Source organism: Myodes glareolus, chromosome 8 (genome assembly GCF_982192425.1).
Source record: "Myodes glareolus chromosome 8, mMyoGla1.1, whole genome shotgun sequence".
Lineage (NCBI taxonomy): Eukaryota > Metazoa > Chordata > Mammalia > Rodentia > Cricetidae > Myodes > Myodes glareolus.
Genome location: NC_142033.1, coordinates 57,131,571 through 57,155,947, shown reverse-complemented (window position 1 = coordinate 57,155,947; position 24,377 = coordinate 57,131,571). Strand labels below are relative to the sequence as shown.

General features: G+C 37.3%; 1 protein-coding gene across 3 annotated transcripts in view; it reads right to left on the bottom strand.

The window, feature by feature from the left end:
* Positions 1-24,377, bottom strand: part of Kcnip4 (potassium voltage-gated channel interacting protein 4) — a 1,063,700-nt gene that overhangs the window by 820,363 nt on the left and 218,960 nt on the right. Inside the window, exon 1 of one of the 3 annotated variants that reach the window (XM_085691909.2) lies at positions 18,700-19,085. The exons of the other annotated variants lie outside the window; for them this stretch is intronic. Within the exon in view, the coding sequence (XP_085548035.1) occupies positions 18,700-18,787 (88 nt within the window). The 5' untranslated portion in view covers positions 18,788-19,085. Of the gene's footprint in view, positions 1-18,699; positions 19,086-24,377 lie in introns of those variants that run through there. 3 annotated transcript variants of the gene reach the window in all.

The following is a 24,377-nucleotide window of genomic DNA, read 5'->3' as shown; positions in this document are numbered from 1 at the left end:
TGCATGAAGGAAACAAGTTATCTATAAAAGTATTGTAAATGTTTTCACCTATACATCCTCAAGTACATATGCCTGAAAAAAACATAGTGAAAAATATTATGGCAAAGAGTATGGTTTTCTATAAAAGCAATTTAAATAAAGTTTTAAGATATAGGTTAGGAAAAAAGTTCACAGAACAAAGTAGATATGCCAAATCATACATATTGGTTGCTAATAAATAAAAGATGATAGAATAAACTAGAAATCTGGATGAAAAGTCTCTCTGGCCATTAAAGAACTACTGATGGTATTTAAGTTCATATTTTCAATGCCACATGTTCGAAGGTCTAAATTGTAGACGGCATCTGGCCCGATTCACTTGGGCTCTATTTTAATTCGACGGCTATATAATTAGAATACTAGTAATCTAGCACTTCAGGATATTTTTAAAGTTGTTTGAAAACTGCTAAATCATCACAGAAGGTTTTGCCTTGGCACAGAAAATGAATAAATTGCTCAATGTGTTCAGGATGTGATAGCTTCCACCTTTTTTACTTCCCTCTTCTTATCATTTCCAGGTCAACTATACCTTTGACTTTGGCCTTTCTGTCCCTTTAGCCAAGAGGACCCTTTCAAGCATAGCTGTCATGGTGGACTTCCTCTTCTTGGAGGCCTATGGGACTTCTTATTTCTCTGTAATACATTCAACCCACCCCCTTCTACACCATCTTTCCAGGGTCTTTTTCTAATTTACTAGTAATACTCTCCAGCTCCTACCACAACTGGCACTGTCATTAGCCTTCTCCCCTGTGCCTACCATTGACTCATAGAGTAAGCATCAGACAATGGACTCTTCCAAGTTCAGACAGTAAAACTTCTTCTAGGCTTTGATGTCTGAATCTGTTTCAACCATTCTGTTCTACCATAGAAATATAAAGGTAGCCATAAGTAATGCGTAAATGAAAAAGCACAGGCCAGTTTTCCTGGAAAACTTTATTTGTGGAAGTTAGATTACAATTTCTGTTTTATTTTTTCATGGTTTTTCAATTATTTAACAATGTAATGGTAATTCTTAGTAAATGAGCCATGAGACTAATCCAAGAGCTAGTTTTGATCCACTAGCTAGATATGTAGATATTTTTCTCCAAGTTCATTGTATCCCTTCAACTGGCGATTCCATGGTGTCTCCCTCTTCTGCTTGAAACAAATGCTAGGTCCTCACCACAACTAGTAAGATTTAATATAGTATGGCTGCCTTTGACCTCACTGTCTTTGCCACCAATACTCTGACTTCCTTCTGTTCTAGCCAACAAATTTGATTTCTGCATCTTGAATACACCAAAGCTAAGCCTACTTTAGCTTAAGTGAACTTTGCTGAGTTTTCTGTCTGTGATCTGCACCCCTCCCCGATACAGCCATGACTTTCAGGCTTGCTTCAAGACTTTGATCAAATTCCATTTCGCATTCTCTCCTGACAACCCCATATTTAAACTGCAACAGCTTGGTTGTGAACTGACTTGAATCTCCCTACATAATTTTACAAGCTACGGTTCTCATCACTCAGGCCTCATAACCTATAAGGGAAATTGTGCCTTCAAGAAAGTGACTGATAAAACAGCACTGTGGGGTAGATGTGTGTATGACAGTCTGGTTGTGTTCTTATAAGGAGACATTATGATATATAAAACAATTGTTTTTTTGTCAATATATCCCAAGTTCTTAGGATGCCACCTGAAAAAAGGTTAACAGTCAAATATTTGTTCTATAAATACAGCCCAGAAATGCATCACTTGCTAGTCCCTGACTCTGTCTCTCTTCTTCCTAGGAGACCCAATTCTAACCTCTGCATCTCCACACCCATAGCCAGTAAAACATAACTCAAGTATTACTGTCACAAAGGATGGGTCTCTTGCCACCAGCAGTAAGTGATCTCTCTCTCTCTCTCTCTCTCTGAATTCTTCTAATGCAATTTGTTAGTCTCCTGTGGCATTTAACATGTTGGTTCCTGAATTACATTTTTAATACAAGTTTTATCTTCTCTGCGAGACATCAACCTCCTTTATGGTGCAGCTGTTGCCTCAAGCATTTCCAGTTCCCTCACCATACCCTCTGAGTACACCACACATGCTAGAAACAACATAAACATTGACTGTGCTTATGAGGATTACCATTACAAAACCACCTAATACTGAATACATTTTGTAGGACTCTACTTTAAAACGTCTTGCTATTTGCATTGTGAGTAAAAACCAAGAGGATGTAATCACTGTATTACCTCCAGCGATTGGCAGAGTCAGATTACCAAGGTAGATATACCATTCTATGAAGATCAGACTCCATGTTTTACTGTCTCATCATTAAAGAAAAGGAAATTCTTACTTTTAGTTGAAAATATCATCATGCTAAATAAAATAAGGCAAATACATGGGTATCCAATTTCTTAAACTAGTTCAGAGTCTTAAAGTAACTTCACATTTCATATGACTTAACTCAGCATGTAATCTTCTATAAATTTATATATTGTCTGAATAATATCAATTTATTTGTTTTGTTAATTTTATTTTTGACAGCATGATTGAAAAATTTCTCTCTTTCCTTTGCTCTCTTCAAATCCTCACATATGTCCCTCCTCACTCTCATTCAAATTCATGGCCTCTTCTTTTACTATATGCAGATAAACATGTATTTCTATTGCAATTTGCTATTGGTTTATCTTATTTTGTTTCATTATTATTCCTCAGATAACTCTTTGTTTTTTAACAAATGGCAGAAAAGGTATAGATGCAGATGGGAGGGGAAGAATGGAGTAATTGGAAGGACATGCGGGAGAGGAAACTGCAATCAGAATTTGCTGTATGAAAAAATCTATTTGCAATAAAAAGAGAAAAACATACAATCTTTCAGTCTACATAATTTTACTTGTATGTATGTTTCCAAGGCTGACCTTTTGGTACTGGATAATCAAGTGGTGATCTACCTCTTTATTTAATTTTTTAGATTTATTTTTCATTTTATGTATGCATATCTGTAGGTATCTCTGTAAATGTTAACATATGGGGTATCTGAGTCCACAGAGGGTGTCAAGTCCCCTGGAACTGGAGCTACAGGCTGTTCTGAGAAGCCTAAATGGAGCTCTGGGAATCCAACATGGATCCTTTAGACAAATGGTGGTGCTCTTAAACTCTGAGTCATCTTTCCAACTTTTTTCAAGTTATTTTAAAATTATAAAATCCTTCTGAAGATCTTATTTTAATGCTAGTAATTTAACTCTTAAACACAAAAAACTGACATTATATAATTTCAATTTTCTCAAAGTTAAAATTGGTGAAGGCTATAGAGATGGGTCAGGATTAAAAACATTTGCTGCTCTTTCAGAGAAATCAAGACTGGTTCCAGGTCTTTAGAGATGGCTCAGAGGTTAAGAGCACTGCCTGCTCTTCCAAAGGTCCTGAGTTCAATTCCCAGCAACCACATGGTGGCTCACAACCATCTGTAATGGGGTCTGATGCCCTCTTCTGGCCTGCAGCCATACACACAGACAAAATATTGTATACATAATAAATAAATAAATACTTTTTTTAAAAAAAGACTGGTTCCAGTTACTTTGTAATTCCAGATAGGGCCTCCTCCCTCTGCCCCCTGTGAGCACCCAAATATGGGTGGCATAAGTCACATAGACCGACAGATACAACTAAACATAAATAAGCATTTCTTAAAAAAGATTTGTGTATCTATACATATTTCTCATCTCTCTATATGTCAAAAAGAATTTAATTATCAATCTGCTTTCAAACATGGGTTCTAAAGTAACTGTTTTTTACATTTTATTGTTTCTTTTTAAAATTTTATCAAACTTTATTTTCTAGGAAAGCCAAACTGTATTCATCTTTTTTTCTGATGTGATAGAGATAAATTTTACTATATTACTATTTATATTACTATTTTTATAAAGGTAAGAATTTCAGACTTAGAAATGTGAGCTGAATGTTACACATGTGAGTGTACAAATTATCCTGAGCTTCTAGAGAATAGGTTATTTTCAACAGTATGATATAACCCTTAAAGCACATAAATTGCAAATTTTATCACATGTGAAGGAAGTTTATGTGTTAGATATTTTATCAGCTTTTGAACATTTTAAAGTGGCACAGTTTAAACAATTTTCCTTATTTACAAACCTCAAAAACAAATAGATAAAAGTAGTTAAAATAACTTTGCTCTAATTTATTAGTATTCTAGACAGGAATTAAGATGTCTTTAACGCTAAAAGGAAGTTGGGGAGAGGAAATAAGAGGAGATGAGGGAGGGGAAACTGTGGTCGGGATGCAAAATATATGAAAATAAAGGAAGTCATTCCTCTTTTTTTTTTCTTTTCTTTTTTTCCTATTTCTTCTTTTTTTGGCCTGAGAACAGATGCAAATGCTTTCCCATTTATTTGGTAATTTCAGGCTATTTTCCTTTTATTTATTCTTTTCTCATGCACTATCACCACTGCTGCTTCCCTCTCTCCATCCCTCCCAGTGTACCCAAACCTCTCTTCTCCCCTACTGTTTCTCTCTTTCCCTTCAGAAAAGAACAGGCATCCCAGGGATATTAACCACATAACACAGCATAACAAGATGCAATAAGGCAAACAAACCTTCCTATCAAGGCTGAATGAGGCAATTCGGGAGGAGGAAAATGGTCTCAAGGGCAGGCAAAAGAATCAGAGAAACCACACACTCCCAGTGTTAGTCCCACAAAATCCCAACCTAAACAACAACATATATGCAGAGGACCTACCTAGTATATATACATACAGGCTCCATGATTGCTTTTTCAGATTTTCTGAGCCCCCATGAGCCCTGCTTAGTTGATGTTGTGGGCTGTGTTCTAGTGTTCTCCTGGTATCCTTGACCCCTCTGGTTCATAAAATGCTTCCTCTTTTAGAATGCTGGTTTGTGTCCTGATAAATTTTTCTTGAAGTCAGTCACCAACTCTGGCTCCTACATTTCCTCTGCTACTACAAAGAATCCTGAGCCTTAAAGAGAGGAATATAATATTGATGTCCCAGTTAAGGCTGAGCACTCATAGTTCAATAACAGCATGCAAAAAAGCTGTGCAAGTTCAAGGCTAGAGTAGGAGAGATGAACACAAAGCCCCACTCTTAGGAGAAGAGCTATTGGCATTAGGTAACACAGAAAAAGGGAGTGTGTGACCCGAGGTATACTAACCACACTCCAGAGTAAGCCTGCACCCAAAAACCTTAAGTAAATAAACACTGGTTGAAAGAGAGAGAGGAAGAACACAAATTTGGATGAATATGGATGCTTAAATGGATCTTGGAGAAGCTGGAGCTAGGAGATAAATATTACCAAAATACATGGCATGAAATTCTCATGGAATTTATGTAAGAAAGGGGGAGAAAGAGAAGAAGTAGCAAAAAGAGTAGAAGGAAGATGAGGAGGAGGAAGAAGAAGAGGAGAAAGAAAGAAAAAAAGAAAGAAAGAAAAAAGAAAGAAAGAAAGAAAGAAAGAGAAATTCTGACTTGCAAGTGTATTTATTGTAGTTTGAAAGTTCACTCACTGCATTACTCTGAGGACTACAAGCCTGCTCAAAACTACCTACTTAGGAAAGACTATGCTATCATTTGAGTTCAGGTATTGGTTGCCAAGTCAATGAGTTGCTGAGAGAGAGCACCAATGTCTTATGAACTAATCACAATGTAAATTTAGAGCAATGACATCACTAGACTAACTTGCTGTTATGAGTTAGGATAAGTCATGTGAGTAAAAACAAGTGAGAATAAATGACTGCTAAAAAGAAACTGACTTTTGACATGTCAAGTGTCTACTAACATATCCCAACACAGATACTCATGTGAAAGCAAGGCCCATGATATACATCATGCCATCTTTATCAGTGTCATTGTGTTGAGTAGCTGAGGCTCCTGCAGTTTGAAAAATTCTTTAGCTCAAAACGTAGGGATTATGCTTAAACTTGGAGGTAAACTAGGGCAGTTACATTGGAAGGTATGTTTGCATGCATTTGATAGCAAGACCTGGAGCTGGCAGTATCATTTCTCTGAGGTAACTATAGTTGACACAGAATAAAATTGATCTTTACAGTTATAAAAGCTTTTCTATAGAATTGGCTCCATAGGTTTTGGAATCCTTTTGACTTTGGTTTGGCCCAGGCAATAAGACAGTTGAATACTCTTTTATGTGTCACCCATAAATAAAACTGACTCTATGCATCTTGCCATGTTATAGAAGACGAACATGACTGATTTCTCAGTAGCCTTATCCTAACCAAGAGAACCTGAAACAATGAACTCTTCTATTGTGAGAACAAAAATACCAAGCAAGGGAGTTTATAACTTCACAATGAAAAGTAAACACCAGGAATAAACAAACAAACTCAAAGCTTAATAAATTAGTTTATAATCACAACACATGGAGGTTAAGACAAGAGGACTGAAAATCTGAGGTAAACCTATCTGTAAAAAACTAACTCAAGAAGAAAAAAAAAGAGTGAAAACTGGTGTAGGATGTGTGGCTTTCATTGGTTTAATAAAGAGACTGCCTTGGCTTTTTGATCGGGCAGCCCTTAGGTGGGCGGAGTAGACAGAACAGAATGCTGGGAAGAAGAGTAAAGTCAGGCAGATGCCATGCTTCTCCTGCCCAAGACAGATGTTGGTTAGACTCATGCCGATAAGTCACAAACTTGTGGAAACACACAGATTAATAGAAATGGGTTAATTAATATGTCAGAGTTAGCCAATAAGAGGCTAGAGCTAATGGGCCAGGCAGTGTTTAAATGAATACAGTTTCTGTGTAATTATGTCAGGGTTAAGCTAGCCAGGCAGCAGGATGCAACCTGTCTCAAAGCCAAAAATTAAAAATAAAAATAAGAGAAATAGAGTTTAAAATAAAGCCACATAAAGATGATAAATACACAGAGAATCGTGATACTGTATGCTATATGTGTTCTTTGAATTGTTCAAATGCTGAGGAAGGAGCAACAGCTGCTAAAAGATATTTGTTTATAAATGATGCTGAATTAATCCAAGATAGGTATTTTGAAAATACCTTGACTTAAATTGAAGTCTAAATGTATGCAACTTTGGAGAAGAGATTTTGCTTTTTTCCCACAGGAAATAAGAGGCTATGGATTCATTCTGAGTTAAGAAAAATCAGGTTTTATCAAGGAAGACCACCTTAGAAATCTCCAGCAGGAACAGATGGCCCAGATGTCTGAGTTCTTCATCCAGAACAGGTTCAAGACTGCTGCCTGACATGATCAAGACTCACAGGATATTCTAGTCAGGACTTGATCATGATTCTAAATTTTCTTTAGGTCCCCATAAGATTATCTGTGCCTACAATCAGCCAGAAGTAGCCTGGAATACTATGCCAACATTCCCAAAAAAAAATGGACTATGGATATTTTCCTTTGTTTAAGAGAGAGAGAGAGAGAGAGAGAGAGAGAGAGGTGGTGCAGGAGAATTGTCTGCATTCTGTTAATCATCTTTTAAATAAACACTGATTGGTGAGGCAGGAAGTATAGGCAGGACAACCAGACAGGAAGTAGAGATGGGGCAATGAGAACAGGAGAATTCTAGGAAGCAGGGAGCCTATTCTTCCAGTTCAGCCCAGATCACCAAAGAGGTAAGATGTGACCTGCCCCACTGAGAAAGGTACTAAGCCATGTAGCTAACATAGATAAGAATAATGGATTAATATAAGCTACAAGAGCTAATAAGAAGCTTGAGCTAATGGGCCAATCAGGTATAACCTAATGTAGACTCTCTGTGTGATTTTCTTTGGGACTTGCTGGCGGTGGGGAACAGGCCAGGGCAGAAACCCCAATAAGCTACTCCTCATGTTACAGAAAAACACATAAACAACAAATGGCAATTTTTATTTTATTTTCTGACAAATCCCTTAGGGTTACAATACAATAAAATACATAAAAGAAGGTATCTTTTATGTATTAAGAATTATTTTACATATTAGCATTAAAAAATAGAAATGCTTCTACTCTGTTTGGGGGATTTTGTATGCTTACTTATATACTTAAATGAATCCTCCATAGCCCAGGCTGGCATCAAACTTCCTATGTAGTAGTGGTAGACCTTGACCTGATCACCCTGCTTCTAGCTTTCAAGTACTAGGATCACAGGCATGTGCCAGCATACCTAGCTTATTCGACAATTTTCCTTCCTTCTTTGAGGTCTATTTTAATATACTAGTTTTAGTCATACATATAGGCATGTACCTTTCTGTTTAACTCTATTAAAATATTAAAATCCAACTATATGTACATAGTCAAATCAGAAATAAAAATACATACACAATACATAACTCATGTTTTATGTATGATTTTTAAAACAAATGGACAAGTATACAGCCCTACACACATGCAAAACTATGGTGTTATTCCTCCTTTGCTTTCAATTAGAAATGGAGTGACTTTCAATGCTGAGTTTTCTCCCCAAAAGTTCTAACAAAAAGATACACTGGATAGAAATTAAAAAGAAAAAAAATGTGTGAAACATAAGCAGCTATTAGAGTGAGAAGCTCAAGTGCTCAAGATCAGAAGGAATGAAAGAGGCAGCAGTCACAATGCTGCCAGCCTTTGGAAAAACATGCAGAGAGACAGAAGTGAAAGTTGGTGTGGATTATTCCCTAAAGTGCAGTGGTGGTTTGTCATTTAGCAAACATGAAATGAGTATGTGATAACATTAGCCCTGTGTTAGAGGTGGCTCAGGCACTGGGCATAAACAACAAATAAAACAGACCAGACTGTCAAAACTTCTGCCATCTTTAAAGACAATTGTGAGTAATTTGAAGGATTTAGGGTGTATTATTTCATGGAAAGGTGAAATGGTGTGTGTGTGTGTGTGTGTGTGTCTGTATATGTGTGTGTATCTGTGGTGTGTCTATGTCTGTGTGTGTACTTGCACAACATGCTCACACATGTGCTTCCAAGTTTATCTGTATAATTTCTAATCTGTGTCTATTTTCTGCCCCGACTGTTAAGATTCTCTCCTGTCCCTCTCAAGGCTACTCTTCAGTGCCCTCTCTGTAAAGGAAATCTCTGAAGCTGATATAAATACGTTGGCTGGATTGGATTGGCTGATCAGGAAATGACACCAGAACCTGGAGTCAATAATTAAAGCCTTGACATAGCTTTTCAGGTTGAGTTTGAATTTCATCAGGGAAAATTCATAGTGTAATACATAGTTTGGATCCAGACAAATCTGGCTTTATATGCCAGGCCCGATACATCCTGGAATTTCACAACTTGGACTAGATTTTATGCAAAATACTCCCTGGTGTGGCTTCCATCCAATAATGTGAATCAGAAATGGCCACATTAAATTATACAGACACCGACACATGAGATTGACTGTGGTATCCTCCCCTAGCACTGTGAAGAGCTGGTGCATATGCTTTCCTCACTGCTGTACAGTAAATACAATGCTGTGTTGGAGAAGAGGAATCGAATTGTGTGTCTGTCTCTCGGACGATGCCGAGCTCCTGGAACCCTGATGAGAACACCTGACTCTGTTCAATAACACAGTGTTGATGACTAATTAAATGCAGAATCATATGGAAAGACCTGGGCTATGAGAGCTCAAAAAGGAACTAAATCAGCAAATTCTTCAGAGTGAAGGGGAGGATAATATCTTCCGGGGGAAGATAAATGAGCTCTGAGCAGGTGTTCAACTGATAAAGTGTGACCTTCAGTACCTGACCATGCAAAAAAAAAAAAAAAAAAAATAAAAAAAAAATAAAAAGTTTCTCTCTACCTAAAAAATAGAACTCTCCGGTGGACTTGACTGGGAATTTGTACAGCAATCAGATCATGTGTGAATTCTTAAACTGCAAATAATGTTGCTGATTCTTCCTCAGCTGCTGGCTCCTTGTCTTGGTTTGATGCATTTCTCATCACCCTCTTTCTCATGTTCTTGGTTTCTACACTATCCCTGACTAAGCTCGGTGAAAACAAGAGAGTGCTCTCTTCTGAAATCATAGCAAATGTTGCAGGGTTAACTGACCATTAACTGCCCCATTGACTGCCCCTTACTTACTTGCTGTATTCACAAGGAAAAGCAGGGCAGTTGGGAACCAGGAAGAAATTAGCTCACAAAGCCACAAGACTCAACTCCTAATACATGTTTAATAAATGTTGCTTAAATGAATAAATGAAGATAATAGTTACTACTAAAATAAAAAGCCAAGGAGTTTAAAAATTATTGTCATTTATACAACTTTTTTCTGTTTATTCCAAATTACTAGGAGAAAAATCATGATTAAGCATTCAGTTTTCATTCCTAAAAGTTTAATTTGAATAAAACAAACAGGCTAACATATAGGTGATATATTAATAATAATAATAACAACAACCAAAGTAAATACTTGTTGAATGCTGTCTAGCAACAGAAAAAATGTAAGAGATATTCTTGTTCTCTCCCTGAGGTGCCTCTGCTTACAGAGGTGGAGTGATATCACAGTCAGGGCAAAAGCTAGAGCAACAGTCCAAGGCTGCTCACCTTTTCACTTTATGTCCTGCTACCCTGCAGCAGGTAAGAATTTAGCAGAGAGAAGCTCTCCTGAGACACATATTTTGGATTAAACTTATAATTTTTTTCTATCATAATAAAATATTTTCTAGTCATTGGTACTATGATAAAGTTCTAGGTGAAAACCCTGACACCACAGACCTGACAAAGTGACCACCATTTCCAGAACCCATGTGAAAGTCAGATGGGCTGGTGAACATCTGCATTCCTACCGTTAATGGCGAAATGAGAGACAGAGACAAGAGGATCACTCAGAAATTTGTGACCCAGCAAGTGTGTCATACACAGTGCAGCTGGAGATTAAAATATGGGGTACTGAACTGAACAGAGAACTCACAACAGAAGAACTTCGAATGGCCAAAAGGCACTTAAGGTCATGCTCAAACTTCCTTAGCGATCAGGGAAATGCAAATCAAAACCACTTTGAGATATCATCTTACACCTGTCAGAATAGCTAAACTCAAAAACACCAATGATAGCCTATGCTGGAGAGGATGTGGAATGAGGGGAACACTAATCCATTGTTGGTGGGAATGCAAACTTGTGCAGCCACTGTGGAAATCAGTGTGGCGGTTTCTCAGGAAATTGGGAGTCAACCTCCCTCAAGACCCAGCAATTCCACTCTTGGGAATATATCCAAGATATGCCCTATCATACTGCAAAAGCATTTGTTCAACTATGTTCATAGCAGCACTATTTGTAATAGCCAGAACCTGGAAACAACCTAGGTGCCCCTCAATAGAAGAATGGTTAAAAAAGGTGTGGAACATATACACATTAGAGTTTTACTCAGCGGTAAAAAACAATGACATCTTGAATTTTGCATGCAAATGGATGGAAATAGAAAACACTTTACTGAGTGAGGTAAGCCAGACCCAAATAGAGGAATATGGTATGTATTCACTCATAAGTGGATTCTAACCATAATTAAAGGTCTTTGAGTCTATTATTCATGATCCTAGAGAAGCTAAATAAGAAGGTAAACCTGATGAAAATCATGTAGCTATCCTCCTGGAGATTGGAAATAGACAAGAGTGCCAGGTAACCTCGGGTGCATGGGGGTGGGTGGGAGGGTTGTTGGAAGGGGAGAGGGTTAGAGAGAAGGGATTAGGGGAGGAATGTGGAAAGCTTGGTGGACTGGGATGGGGGAGGGAGGAAGGATGGATATGGGATCAGGGAAGAATATATTTCAACTAAGGGAGTCATTTTAGGGTTTACAGGAGACTTGATTATAAATGGGATCCCAGGTCCAAGGAGAGATCCCCGGATTGTTCTCTGGACAGAGGAGAGGGTGCCTGAACCAGCCTTGGCCCATAACCATACTGAGAAACAAGAAACGGACCTCAAGGAAGAAGGAAAGAACAGACTACAGAAGACTCTCCTTTGACTTCTGCATATGAGCTATGGCAAGTGCATAGCCACATTCACACACACACACACACAAGCACACACGCAGGCACACGCACACACACACACAGACACACTGTGCATGCCAATAAATAAATATATTTTAGAGACTATAAGTATTAACAATAGAAGAGAAGGACTAATAATGATCCAGACATATAAAGGAAGGGATCAAGTGATTGACCCCTTTGGATGGGGTGACTCCCCTAACAAAACCTTAGCACATCTTCTTCCCATAATCATGGCCATTTATTCAGCTCTCCTTTGGCTTGTCTCTCTGGAGTTAAACAGTAACAAAGGACTGACTCTCACAGACATTACTGAATGCTGATCAGCACCTGAGCTGTAGCCACTGTCCTTTAAAAACACCAAGATAAACACCAGTCTTCCAAAAGTAATGTCTTTGAATACCCTTATATTGCTGAAATATTTCTATCAGGCAGGAGAATGGGCATTATGATATAGATACTCTGCACATCTTGATCAAACTGTTTGTTTATGAAAGCATTTAGCTTCTACTATAAAAATTACATTAATGCTGATAAATTCTACAGTGGTTATTTGGACTTTTCTTTCTTCTACAATAAATGGCAGCTCCTCAGAACTCAGACACCCACTAATCATGAGCTCACAAATAGATCCCCTGCTGACAAAAGTTTAGAGGAACATTTACATTAGCAAGGAAATCCCATACATTTGCACAGAAGAAACAAACCATATTTCAATCTCACAGTGTTGTGATACCATCTGCTATAAAACACACATCATGTTATCTTTTGGCATCACTGAGTTTGACTGATTACAGTAATATCCTCTTGGTAAACAGAATCTGCTTTGGTTCAAATAAAAGATAAACAATGATAATAGAGGCTGTGGTTGATATACAGGTATCTTATGTGTCTCTGGGGATATGATCAGCTTCCTTCTGTTCTTTGCAATACCTCTTTGGATTGGGAATAGCATGAACACTGTTAGTCATGTTAAGCAAATAAAGCTGCTGTGGGGTTCTGGGTGAAGGCAAATTAATACAGACAGGAATGTATTTCTCTTGCTGAGAGTAGCTTTACCACCTGCATCAGTGATGTAGGATTTTTAGAGTGTGGACCCGGAATATCTCTCAAATGCCCCTTTTTTCCAGGCATGTCCTTGGAGGGGAAAATGGGGTCCAAGTCCCTTTTTCCCTTTCCCACTTCCCAGAAATAAGGGGAGGAGTTTTGGTGCACCACCTGTTTATGCCATGATGTTCTGCTTTACTGTAGATACTGAATGAAGAAAACCAACACTACACAGGCCCAGACCTCCAAACGGTGAGCTGAATTCAAACTTTCTTTAAAGTTTACTGCCTTGGGTTTCTGTTGCAGTAACAGGAAGCTGATAATACACACAGAGTCTGCCAGCAGAAAGTTTGGAGGGAGAAAGAAACAGAGATTTACACCAGACTATCTCCTGCCTACCTGATCCTTGTAGATTGGGGTCATCTCTGTTCTGAATTTCTGCTGCAACCCAACGATTCTCTGCAGTTTCCCTTTACAGGTTTCAGAAACAGCTTCTCCCTTTTGTACATTTTCTACAGCCTCAGAGGAGGCATGGTCTTGACCAGTTCCTTATATTCTGACCATATTTAAAGTCATTTTATAAAGTCCCTTTCCAGAGTGTAAGATCTCTCTCCAGCTAGAAACAGAACTGATACACACTATGGCGATTCCTGCACAATCAGCTCAATGGTCTCAATGTATTTTGGCTCCTGAGTTCTTCTCTGAGTATGTAAATGAGGCCCTGGAATGCATTTCTGCAATTAGTGATATGAGACCTCTGACTCCCTTAAGCAGAGTGGCAAAAGCACCTCTTCTTATGAGCATTTAGTTCTTCCCTTCAGACCTTGTGGAACGTATTGATTAATTTAGTCAATTAGTCCACAAAGGAGTTTTAAATTAATCATGTCTAAGACTATGTGATCAGACTTCCCACCATTCTGAAATTGTCATGGTGATAAAAGTCAGTCTTCTATCTATAAAGAAGAGTATTTAAGCCCTCTGGGCTTACCTGATATCCTAATTATAGGAAAAAGACAAAAGAAAACAAAGAGAAAGGATGCACTAACAAAGATTTTCTTGTGAAGTCAAATGCCAGCAGTAACCCAAACTTGCTGCTGATGTGTCTTCTGGGATCAAAGAGACCACAATCAGACTGACTTCAAGGAAGATTTGCAAAAGCTTAAGCAAGAGCCCCAATCCACCATTCCCAGTAACTCCTGCATGAGAAGTTACACCAGAGAAAGAATTATTTTCATAAAGTTTAGAATGTGAACTCTTCCTAGAAAAAGAAACAAACTTGCATACACTCATTGACGATCAGGTATAAATACCATCCTGTGATTCTTATGTAAGATCAAGATTCAGCAGCAGGAAGAGCACACAGACATACACACCCATGCAAAGAAAGGTAGCAATATGACAAACAATAATAAATAAATAACAATAAAAACAATGGTCCCATTTTGTATGCTTTATAAAATAGAGAGCTGACATATGAGAAATTTAGCCAAAAAGTAAAAGGGATTAATTTAAAAGTAAGGCAAAATAGTGAATAATATGAGATTCTAAACTGACAGATAAAGAGATTACAAATAGCATATTTTAACTGCCAGGGCTACATGGTCGGGAAAATAGAAAGTCCTATCTCTATTAGGATATGTTTTTGAGTTTGTCAGTTTTTAATTATATAATGCCTTCATATGGAGGAGGAGTATCTAGAATGTTGGGGAATGGGATAAATAATCTATAATTCATAACCTTGAAGGAAGAAACAGAGGCTAGAGAAAAATAAGGGTGCATGGCCAGAGAGCAATTTTGTCATTTCTCAGGTTTTGCTAATAGCTTTTACTTCTCTTCATGATTTTAAATACAACATTCAGGTATTTAAATCTGTACATGATTAGCTTAGTGAGGCTTGATCCCCAAGAACTCAATGATATTATGTAAGGCATAAAAGTTTCTTACTCAAATTTGAAGGCCAAAGGTGTGCTCCGTCTGTGTCTCTGGATTGATTCTCTCTTTTTCCTTCCCTTCTCACCCACCCACTTCCTAGGGTAAAGTTTTTCATGGAATGGGATGAATTCTTACCTCAGTTTTTAATAATATAATTTCATTAAGTCTGAAATACTTTAATGCATTAGTTATACAACAACTCAAAGCTTAATAGAATTTTCTATTTAAATCATTTTTACTATCCTTAAGTGAAGGATTGAACTTTAACCTACCTATGGCTTGTAGACCTAAAGTCTGCAAAAAGCTCCAGGCACTATCTACATCAAACATATGTTTAGATAATAGCTCCTAATAGGAAAATGTGTCTAGGTCTTGCTTTTTCAAGAACAAGATATAGACAATTTTTGAGTAGTGTCAAAATAACATTCAAAAAAACTAAAGGAGAAGTAATTGAAAACTTGAGTCTATAGTATCATCACACATTTTTGTAATGGCAGAAACATTTGTAAAATAGAGCACTGATACCCAAATTATCCATTGATAGAAGCCTCAAATGACTAGGCTCATCTCTATAATGTTTTCCATTGATTTAGATGTGGTAGGATATGTTGTGTAGCAGAAGCCCCATCTAGACTTTAATCTGATGTAGTATATCAAGAAGCAAGTATCAAACTGAGAAGAAATATGATAGCTGACCGTGCATTACGTTTTGCTCTTGAAGGGGAGGGGAGAGGCAGTGAGGAGAGTAGAGAAAAATGTACAGCAGAGTTAAATCAACGAAAAAAAATCTTGCTCTTCTATCCTGTAAGTCACTAACTTGTATTACTTGTGCACCAATTTCTATATATAATTATTTCTAATAAAGAAACTCTTAAAAATTTTACATTTTAAAGTAAAGCCAGCATATGTGACTTGACAATATTCATTTATGTGTTTAGTTTTGAATTAGGCCTCACTTTTTAACTCAGCCTTGCCTGGGATTCACTTTGCTCATGTTGAAATCAATCTTTGAGAAGTAATTTAACATGAAAATGAATATACTTCACAAGTTTTGGAAAAGTTACTATTTTTGTTTTAGTTTTTGTTGTTGTTTTGCTTTGTTTTGAGATAGGGTTTCTCTATGTAGAACCTGCTGTCCTGAAGCTCACTCTGTAGATCAGACTGGTCTAAAGCTCACAGAGATCTGCCTGTCTCTGCCTCGCTAGTGCTGGGATTAAGGAGGTACACCATCACCATCCATAGGTTTCATCTTGGCTGAAGAAAACTTACATTTCCATCTGTATTCTCTCACATAGAATTGTTTTAGGAAAATCATTAGCTTATTTATTCATGCATATGTAATTCTAGAGACTGTCAAACTTACATGAGAAGTTGTCAGCTCAGGAAACTGTTTCCCTCTCACTGGTGATATCGCTAATAAGACACATCAAAAAGTCGTTCCTGTTTATATATCTTTGCCATGAATTTTCTGTATATATTTGGTAACAAATGAGAAGCAATTGGCAAAAAATACAAACCTGGTATTTCTGAATTAACCTGATTAAATGTAAAAAGAATATTACTACTTCCTCAGATAATGTCAAGTGAGGAACTAAGGATAAGAGGTTTTATGATCAAACGCAAAAATGCAGTCAATGAATGTTCATATCATTTTAAAATTTTGATAACTACAAAGACAAACGCTGGTTGTTCCGGATGCAATTAGCAACTTCTTACACATCTAACTTTAAAGCCAATTTTTAAAACGGATTCAGCCCCGCTCCATACTTCTTCATTAATTACAAGCTCAGGAACCCAAAAGTGTTCTAATAAATTTTGCATTAGAATCTGCAATATGAACAGAGAATATTATCACAGCTACTAGTAAATGCATACATTGGCGTTTGTGAGAAGAATTCCGAACAGTTATGAAGAACTCGGCTGGATTTCAAATTTGTTATTATGCCTGAAAAGAAAAAAAATGCCAGAACCAAATTGTCATAAGCTCACTTCTGAGGACATCAGTCTGGCTCACTCCTTGATAACGACCTTGGGCTCCTGCTTCTTCAAGTGCAAAGGTGTGCGGTCCTGTGCTTCAGAACGAGGAAGCTGCTACCACCTACACTGATTTCTAAATGTGCAACGAATAAGCTTTAAAATACTGCTTCTAGACTAGCTTCCCACATTGCCACTAGATAACCTGTATGCTAACTGTATTTAGCATTAATTTTTATGCTTTACAATTCACAACTATTGTCATTGCCATAAAGATCTTTGAAATCAAAAGTTCAAGAAAACGGTTATACAAACAGAATAAACAAAAGGGCACAAGGCAGCATCTGCACTCAATGAGGAAGAAACAGCTGCTGGGAGCTTCCTTTTGTGTACAGTTTCTCTAAACACACACCAAGATCATACAACAGGTACTGAGCAGTAGTGACCCAGCCATGGTCTCTTAACACACTGCCTTAGCAGTACGCATGCAGCAAAGAAATAAGTACCAATAAAGCCACATTGATCCAAATAACTACTTACACTGTAAATGTGAAGATTCGGTAGAAATACCACAAAACTCTGAGATGAAAAAGTTAGATACAGGCTTTCAATCATTATTTTATAATTGAAATTCTGCACATCGTGCACTGTTTTGAATTAGCATATGGGTATTTGTGGGACGTGAACATTAGAATATTAGGACATTTTTAATACCCAAGAAGATTTACTGGTACTCTTTGACTTCCAATAGTTCATATTGTCAGTGCCCTCACATAAGCAGGTGTGCTTACAAACATACCGCATCTATCTACTCTGGATAAAATATGGATCAAATTCATCTCTAAACCTTATAGTACACTGTCTGGGTTTCTTTATTTAACTGTTTTCCCTCATTATTCAGATTTGGAAAACACTAAACTCGAATAGTTCCCGACGGCTGGGACCCAGGTGTAGTATTATATTAACACAGCTTTGTTTGATGGTCTATTAACAGTATCTGTCATCAGTGGGGACTAATTTTGGTCCTGCCTGGCTCTAAGATAATGACAGTACTCAAGAATTCCACTGGCAGCAAATCTACTGGTTTGGTCTCACCATTTTATAACGTCTTAAAAATATTTTCTTGCTACCGGTATTCAGATTGAAAGTAAAGTTTCCATTGCCATTATGAAAATGTTTAAACATTGAAATTCACTACAATGATACAAACATCAAAGCTCTCCTGAGCACGTTTCTCTTCATCTGTTGGCACATTTGGCTCACATTTTGCAAGGAACTCAGAATTCTCAAAGAAATGTCCTTAACTCCTTCACTGCCGCGCACCAAGATCAAATACCGCAAACACTCTAAGGATTATAACGATCAAAGAGTTGTAGAGAACCTTTAACTGCTTGCAGGGAGGGTAGCTTTTATGCTCTTCCCATAAACTGCAGCAAGCAGCAGGGAGGAGAAACCCCCTCACACAACTGTGCCCTTTCATTCTTCCTTTCTCTTTCCTTAATCACAGACGCTGTTTCCTTAGACTCGGCGCAGCTAACAGTGGCGCTGCTAGGAGAACATAAAAGACACATTCAGACAACCCAGTTCTCCCCCTCCCCAAACCAAAGCTGCACGGCACATGTCTTTAGCAGAAGGAAGCTCGGCAAACGAGACTGCATTTTATTGAGAACAGTAGAAAAAGAAAAAAATCACAACAAAGATATAGTGAGCCTTTTCTACTCTGATTCAACTCCGTTACCAAGCTCTGCTAACCTTGATTTAAAAAAAAAAAAAAGTCATTACCTGTATGAAGAGAACCTGTTAATAGCCTGAGAAGGTACTGGGCAAATTTCAATATTTCACGTTTACACCGTTTCCTACAGCCACTCATCTTAAGGAACAAGGTATTCCTCTGAGGAGCGTCAGTAGTCTTTGCCAATAGAAAAGGAAAAAAAAAAAAAAAAAGGCGGCTTCTGAGGGAAAACTTCTGTCTCAGTTTATGTATCAAGCTGCCTTACAACTCCTGGGGAATTAGCTGTGAGTGCCTGAGTCAGAAGGTACAGCAGCCAGGGAGGACGCAAGAGTAACAGGGCAATGAGGAAGCGCTGCCTCTCAGGACGGTCACCAAGTTCTTCTGTGGCAACAGATAGGCTGCTGCTTTATACACTTGTAGTAACCCAGCTCTGGTGCAGCTGGGCATCATCTCTCCTGAAGCAATTTAACCTCAAGGACCATGCCGAGGGAGGCGGAGCCTGCGTTGCCAGCTCATCAATGAATCAGCATGTAAGCAGGTGAGCAGACAGAAGACAGGTCACTGGGGCCCCAAAGCCCTTCAGTCACCAATATGAGATCCTGCTAAACAGGATCTGCTGGGGAGGAATCTCGGGATCTGGGAATGCCCAAAATGATTCTCAATAATAAAGGGGAGATTGGAAGGAGTGCTCGATACCAGAACTCAGACTGGCCCCGTACACAGTGGTAGTCATATTCAGAGAGTTTAGATGGGGTTGGAGTGGGGAGCTCTTTGAAGAAGCCGATTCTGACCAGAGCAACGAAAGAAGGAATATTGCTGTGCTACCGAGATACAGTCAAGCCCATGAGCTCTAAGGTAGAAAATAAACTGATACCCAAAACACTATTATTTCTGCACTGTCCAGGCTCAGGTATCTGGGAATCAGAAGAAATCATTATCCATGTTCAAACCCAATAACCTGGAAGTCACAGTTGGGAAGTTCTGTACTTTGGGGCAACAGAGCCCCAAACTTAACTTGCTGCATTGTGCTACAAACAAGAACCACATCAGTGTCTTCTTCTTAAAAGATAAAATGCAACTTATAATTTCCCTATGGACTGATTTAAGTTAGGACAGCAATCCCAAGGGCCTGCGCTTCGCACGGGGCACCTTTGTACCTAGAGTGATGTGACACAGGAAGTTTATTGTAGTGCCAGAAAATCGGATGCTTGGGTCTTTGAAAGTGTCATTAGGTCAGAATTCTGCAGGGCAGTTTCTTGGGTGACTTTACATTTTTAGTTAACCCTCTCAGGGCTTTTGTTTGTTTTTACTGGCTCCTTATAAATGCTGCCTCTTTGAAGTTTAGTACATAAAGGAAATTCCAACACCTTATTTTAAAGAGCTCTCTACCCCCATTTTTGACACACGTAACAGTTCTATTCGAAGCTAGTATTTTTCAGCAATGCTATGCATCGGGTGATGTTCTTATACAGCAATAAAAAGACACGTAGTGAAATCTCAGGCTTAAAGACACTTATTGGTAACTTGTCCATTCTCCAACTCTCACCTCGAATCCATAGTCTCAGTGATGTACCCATTTCAATGGGTTAATGAAGAAGCACACTTTCCAGGAATTTTTAAAACTAAGGTGAACAGATTTAAAATAAAACAATATCTATGCATACAAGCTAGCAAAATGCTTCTAGCATTTTCTTCTATACATATGGCATCTCGGACAATGTTTGACACTCGAAAGACAAATATTCTGTTATATAAAATATATAATTGGATAATGATATAAATATTATTTTAGCTTTGAAATTAGTATGTATGTGTGTGTTATTATTTAGTTGGAAGGTAAAATAGGTTGTTAAGCACAGCACTCTTACGCATTTCTCTAGTGTGTTTATACTGAGCATATTCTATGTGCCAGACATGGTTCCATGCACTGGGAACATAGTAGTGAGACAGAAAGACACTGATTCTATGGTACTTATACCTCAGTATAGGAAGGAAGATAAAAACAAACAGTAAACAAGAATATATCACAAGTAGGTAGCTGCTAAACTAGAGTAGCAGGATAGAAAATGGGTAGACTAAATAGAAAGACAAACGTGTAAAAGAGATCCCAGTCTATAAAACGCAAGAAGGAGTCAAGCATGAGCTGTCAAAAGTGTATGAGGTAGAGAGAACAGCTTTGTTGCAAGGACCCTAAGCTGGGCATATGTTCAGTATCCTTAAAGGAGAGCAAGACACATGTGTTCACTGAAGTATACTTATTCAGGGGAGACTTCTAAGAGATGCTTGAAAGCATAAGACAGGGACAACAACACTTCAAGCCAGTACTTGAGCAAGAAAGCCATCTCATCTGTCTGCTAAGTAAAGGTGACCTGCAGTGAGCTAGAGGAGAAGACAGAATACCAGTAATGAGTAACCACAGTGGTTAAGGAGAGACATGATGGAGGCATGCAAGGCCTGCAGTAGAAATGAAGGTAGTTTGTTTCTGGATAGTCAAGGAAACAGAATTAATGGGGCTTGGTCCATCGGCTTAAGGCATCAAAAAGAGAGAATTAATGGAGACTTAATTGTGATTTAAATAATTAGGGGGCATACCAAATGAACTGTTGAAATGCTGTGGTATAAAATTAAAATGCACATGGTTGTTTCATTTCAGATCTTTAGGAAACCCCATTTTTTTTCCTTAAAATCCCTGCTAATGCTCCCATTCCTCCACATTCTGATCAATATTCATTGTCTTTCATTTTGGTTATAGACATTCTAACAATTGTGTGATGAAGATAATATGATTCCAGTTTTCTTTTTCTTGTTGACTAATGATGCTGAGAAACTTTTCATAGACTGCTGGATCATATGTCAGTCTTTCTCAAGAAATGTCTATTCAAGTGCCTTTCTCATTTTTAATCGGGATGTTTTCTTGGTCTTGTGATATACAAATGTCCTGTATTGGGGCATAGCAGTCTCTTACTGGATGTACATAGTTCTGCCAGCCCTTAATTTTCCTTTCTCTTCTCATAACTGTTTCTTTACTTTGCCAAGTAAAGAAAAGAAACATATATTTTGATATATTTTGATATATTTTTGATATATTTTTCCTTTTGTTTTCTGCAAATTTGAGTCCCTATTTTGAAAAATTATAAGGCAAGCCAAAGTCATACTATTTTTCTTAGACATCTTCTTCTAAGATATTTTAATTCTAGTTCTTAATTTTAGTTTCTCATCCATTTGGAATCAAACACTAATGGCAAATTTCACTGTTGTGCATAAGTATATATAGTTTTTCAGTATTGTGTTTTGAAGAGAATTTATTCCCTGTATTATGTGATATTGTACCTTTGTCAAAATCTTTTTCAGGACAACATACAAAAGAATTGAAATTAACATATCCCAAATGGATTGTATCCATATGGTCATTTAGCACATCTATAATTTATGGATATAAAAGAAACTTAAGGGTACTTCAAGGGGTAAATGGGTAAAATTTGGTACACATAAAATAGAAAACTATTCAACCTTAAAAATAACTAAATTTTGTTATTTGTGACAATTTGGATGAACTTGGAAGTATATTAATGTAAATGAAAGTGGAAAAAGAAAGACCAATACTACGTATTCTTACTTTATGTGAAATCTAAATGTATGAAACTTATACACACAAAAAGTAGAATGGTGGATACAAAAGGCTGAGGGACCACAGGAAATCTTGATCAACTGCAAAGTTTCAGATGAACAAGCAAAATGCTTTACTGTTATATTACATATCCTGATAACCGAAGGCCTTGACTTCTTCATTTTCTAAACTGGTAAGAGCTGATTAAAAATACTTTTATTAGAATAAATAAGTAGAATCACTTATTAATGCATATTAACTACATGATCTTATGTTATAAACTCATTGCATCATACAAATATATATCCCAATTAAAACTTTAAAAAGAAAAAAAGAAAATTAGGAGAAATAAGACTCTTTTGAAGTTAAGAAAAGCATTATTTTGAATACATTTTAAACTGATGTAGCTCAAATTTATTCTGAGGGGAAGAGTATCTTTCTTTAATTAATTTGTTTATTTTTAATATTCATGAAAGTGGTATTTATCATTACAGTCCTTCCAGATGTCAAAAGTATAAGAGTCTATATAGTATTCATCAAGTTTTCAATAACAAATACAAGGGAGACTCGGTGACTTAAACAACACACATTTATTTCTGGCTGTTGCAGGAATGAGAAGTCCCTGGAAGAAAACCCTTCCATCTTCTGGTCTTGGTGAAGCCTTTCTTTTGTTTTGTGAAATGGAGACTTCCTACTGTAGCTGCTGGTGGGACAGAGAGCAAGCTCCAGTTTCTAGTTCACAGTGACACTAATTGTTACATGAGGGCTCTAGCCACATTGCTTTTGTTTCTCTTTTTTAAGATCACTAACGCCATTGATTAAACTCTCACCTTCTCAACCTAATTACCTCCAAACCCCACTTTCAGATAATCACACTTGGAGTCACAGCTTTCCATATGCACCTAGAAGTAAGAAACACACACAGACACATCAAAAAATACAATAAATAGCTCTAAAATATAAATTTGACATCTTTGGTGGCATGAACTACCACAATAAGTAATATACATCACTTACCTTGGGGAATTCGTGGGAAGATGGGCACCAGTACAACTGGAAACCCATTGGAGCCATGCAATTCTGAAGAAGTGAGTTGTTTAGAAAACTGCGATTGGTGTTCAACAAAAGAAAGTAATCCTTTAGGATAGTGGAGAGTGACATTGGCGACGTCAACATCCATATGCAAAATGGACTTAGATCACGTTCCTATGTCTTGAAAAATGTGATTAGTGCACAGTTAATCATAAACAAGAAATGTAAAGCTGCACAGGTTTCAGAAAGCCGGCCTTTTTGGTGTATGCCTTAAATCCAAGCACTCAGGAAAGTGAAAGAGGATTCTGCATTTAAAGGCAGCCAGGGCCAAATAGTGAGTTCCAGGCCAGCCTGGTGTAGCAAACATAACTCTTACTCTGAAAGCAACAAAATAAAACAAGGTTTTAATTTAAAAAGAACATGGAAAGAACTCTTCTGTAACTAGTTCAAATAACTAGGACAATCAACCTGGCAAAGAAGTCTTCAACTTGACAACAAATATGGGACTGCTGAAAGGAGAAATGGGAAATTAGATGACATCAAACTTAAACATTTCACTTTTCAAAGATTTTCAATAAGCAGAAAAATGACAAGTACATAGCATAATTAAACATTTGTCATATACATCCCTGACAAAAGTTAATATCTACAATGTTCTAAAAACTTTGAAACTCAGTCATGGAAAAGCACAAAACCCAATTCAAATATCTCCAAAAAAGGCAGTATAGGTGATAATAAACACATTAAAATTCACATTAATGTGAATAAGATTTCACATTAATATATTTAAAATGTAAAATAAAATTACAGTTCTGTTAAAATAGCTAGTATGAACAGTTGAGGCAAGAACAACGTTGCCAGGATGCAGACAAACATAACGGTTCAGACATTGACAGCAGTGTGGTAGGATGGTATAGCTACACTGAAAAACAAAATGGTGGTGTCTTAGAATTTTGAATGCATAGTCACAAAACCTAGCAATTGTATTCTTCATAGATTTCTGAAAATTTTAAATGTAATTTTCATTATTTCTCTTATTTTTGAGTGTACAATATACATTTTCCTCTTCTCTTTGCTCATCCCCAAATC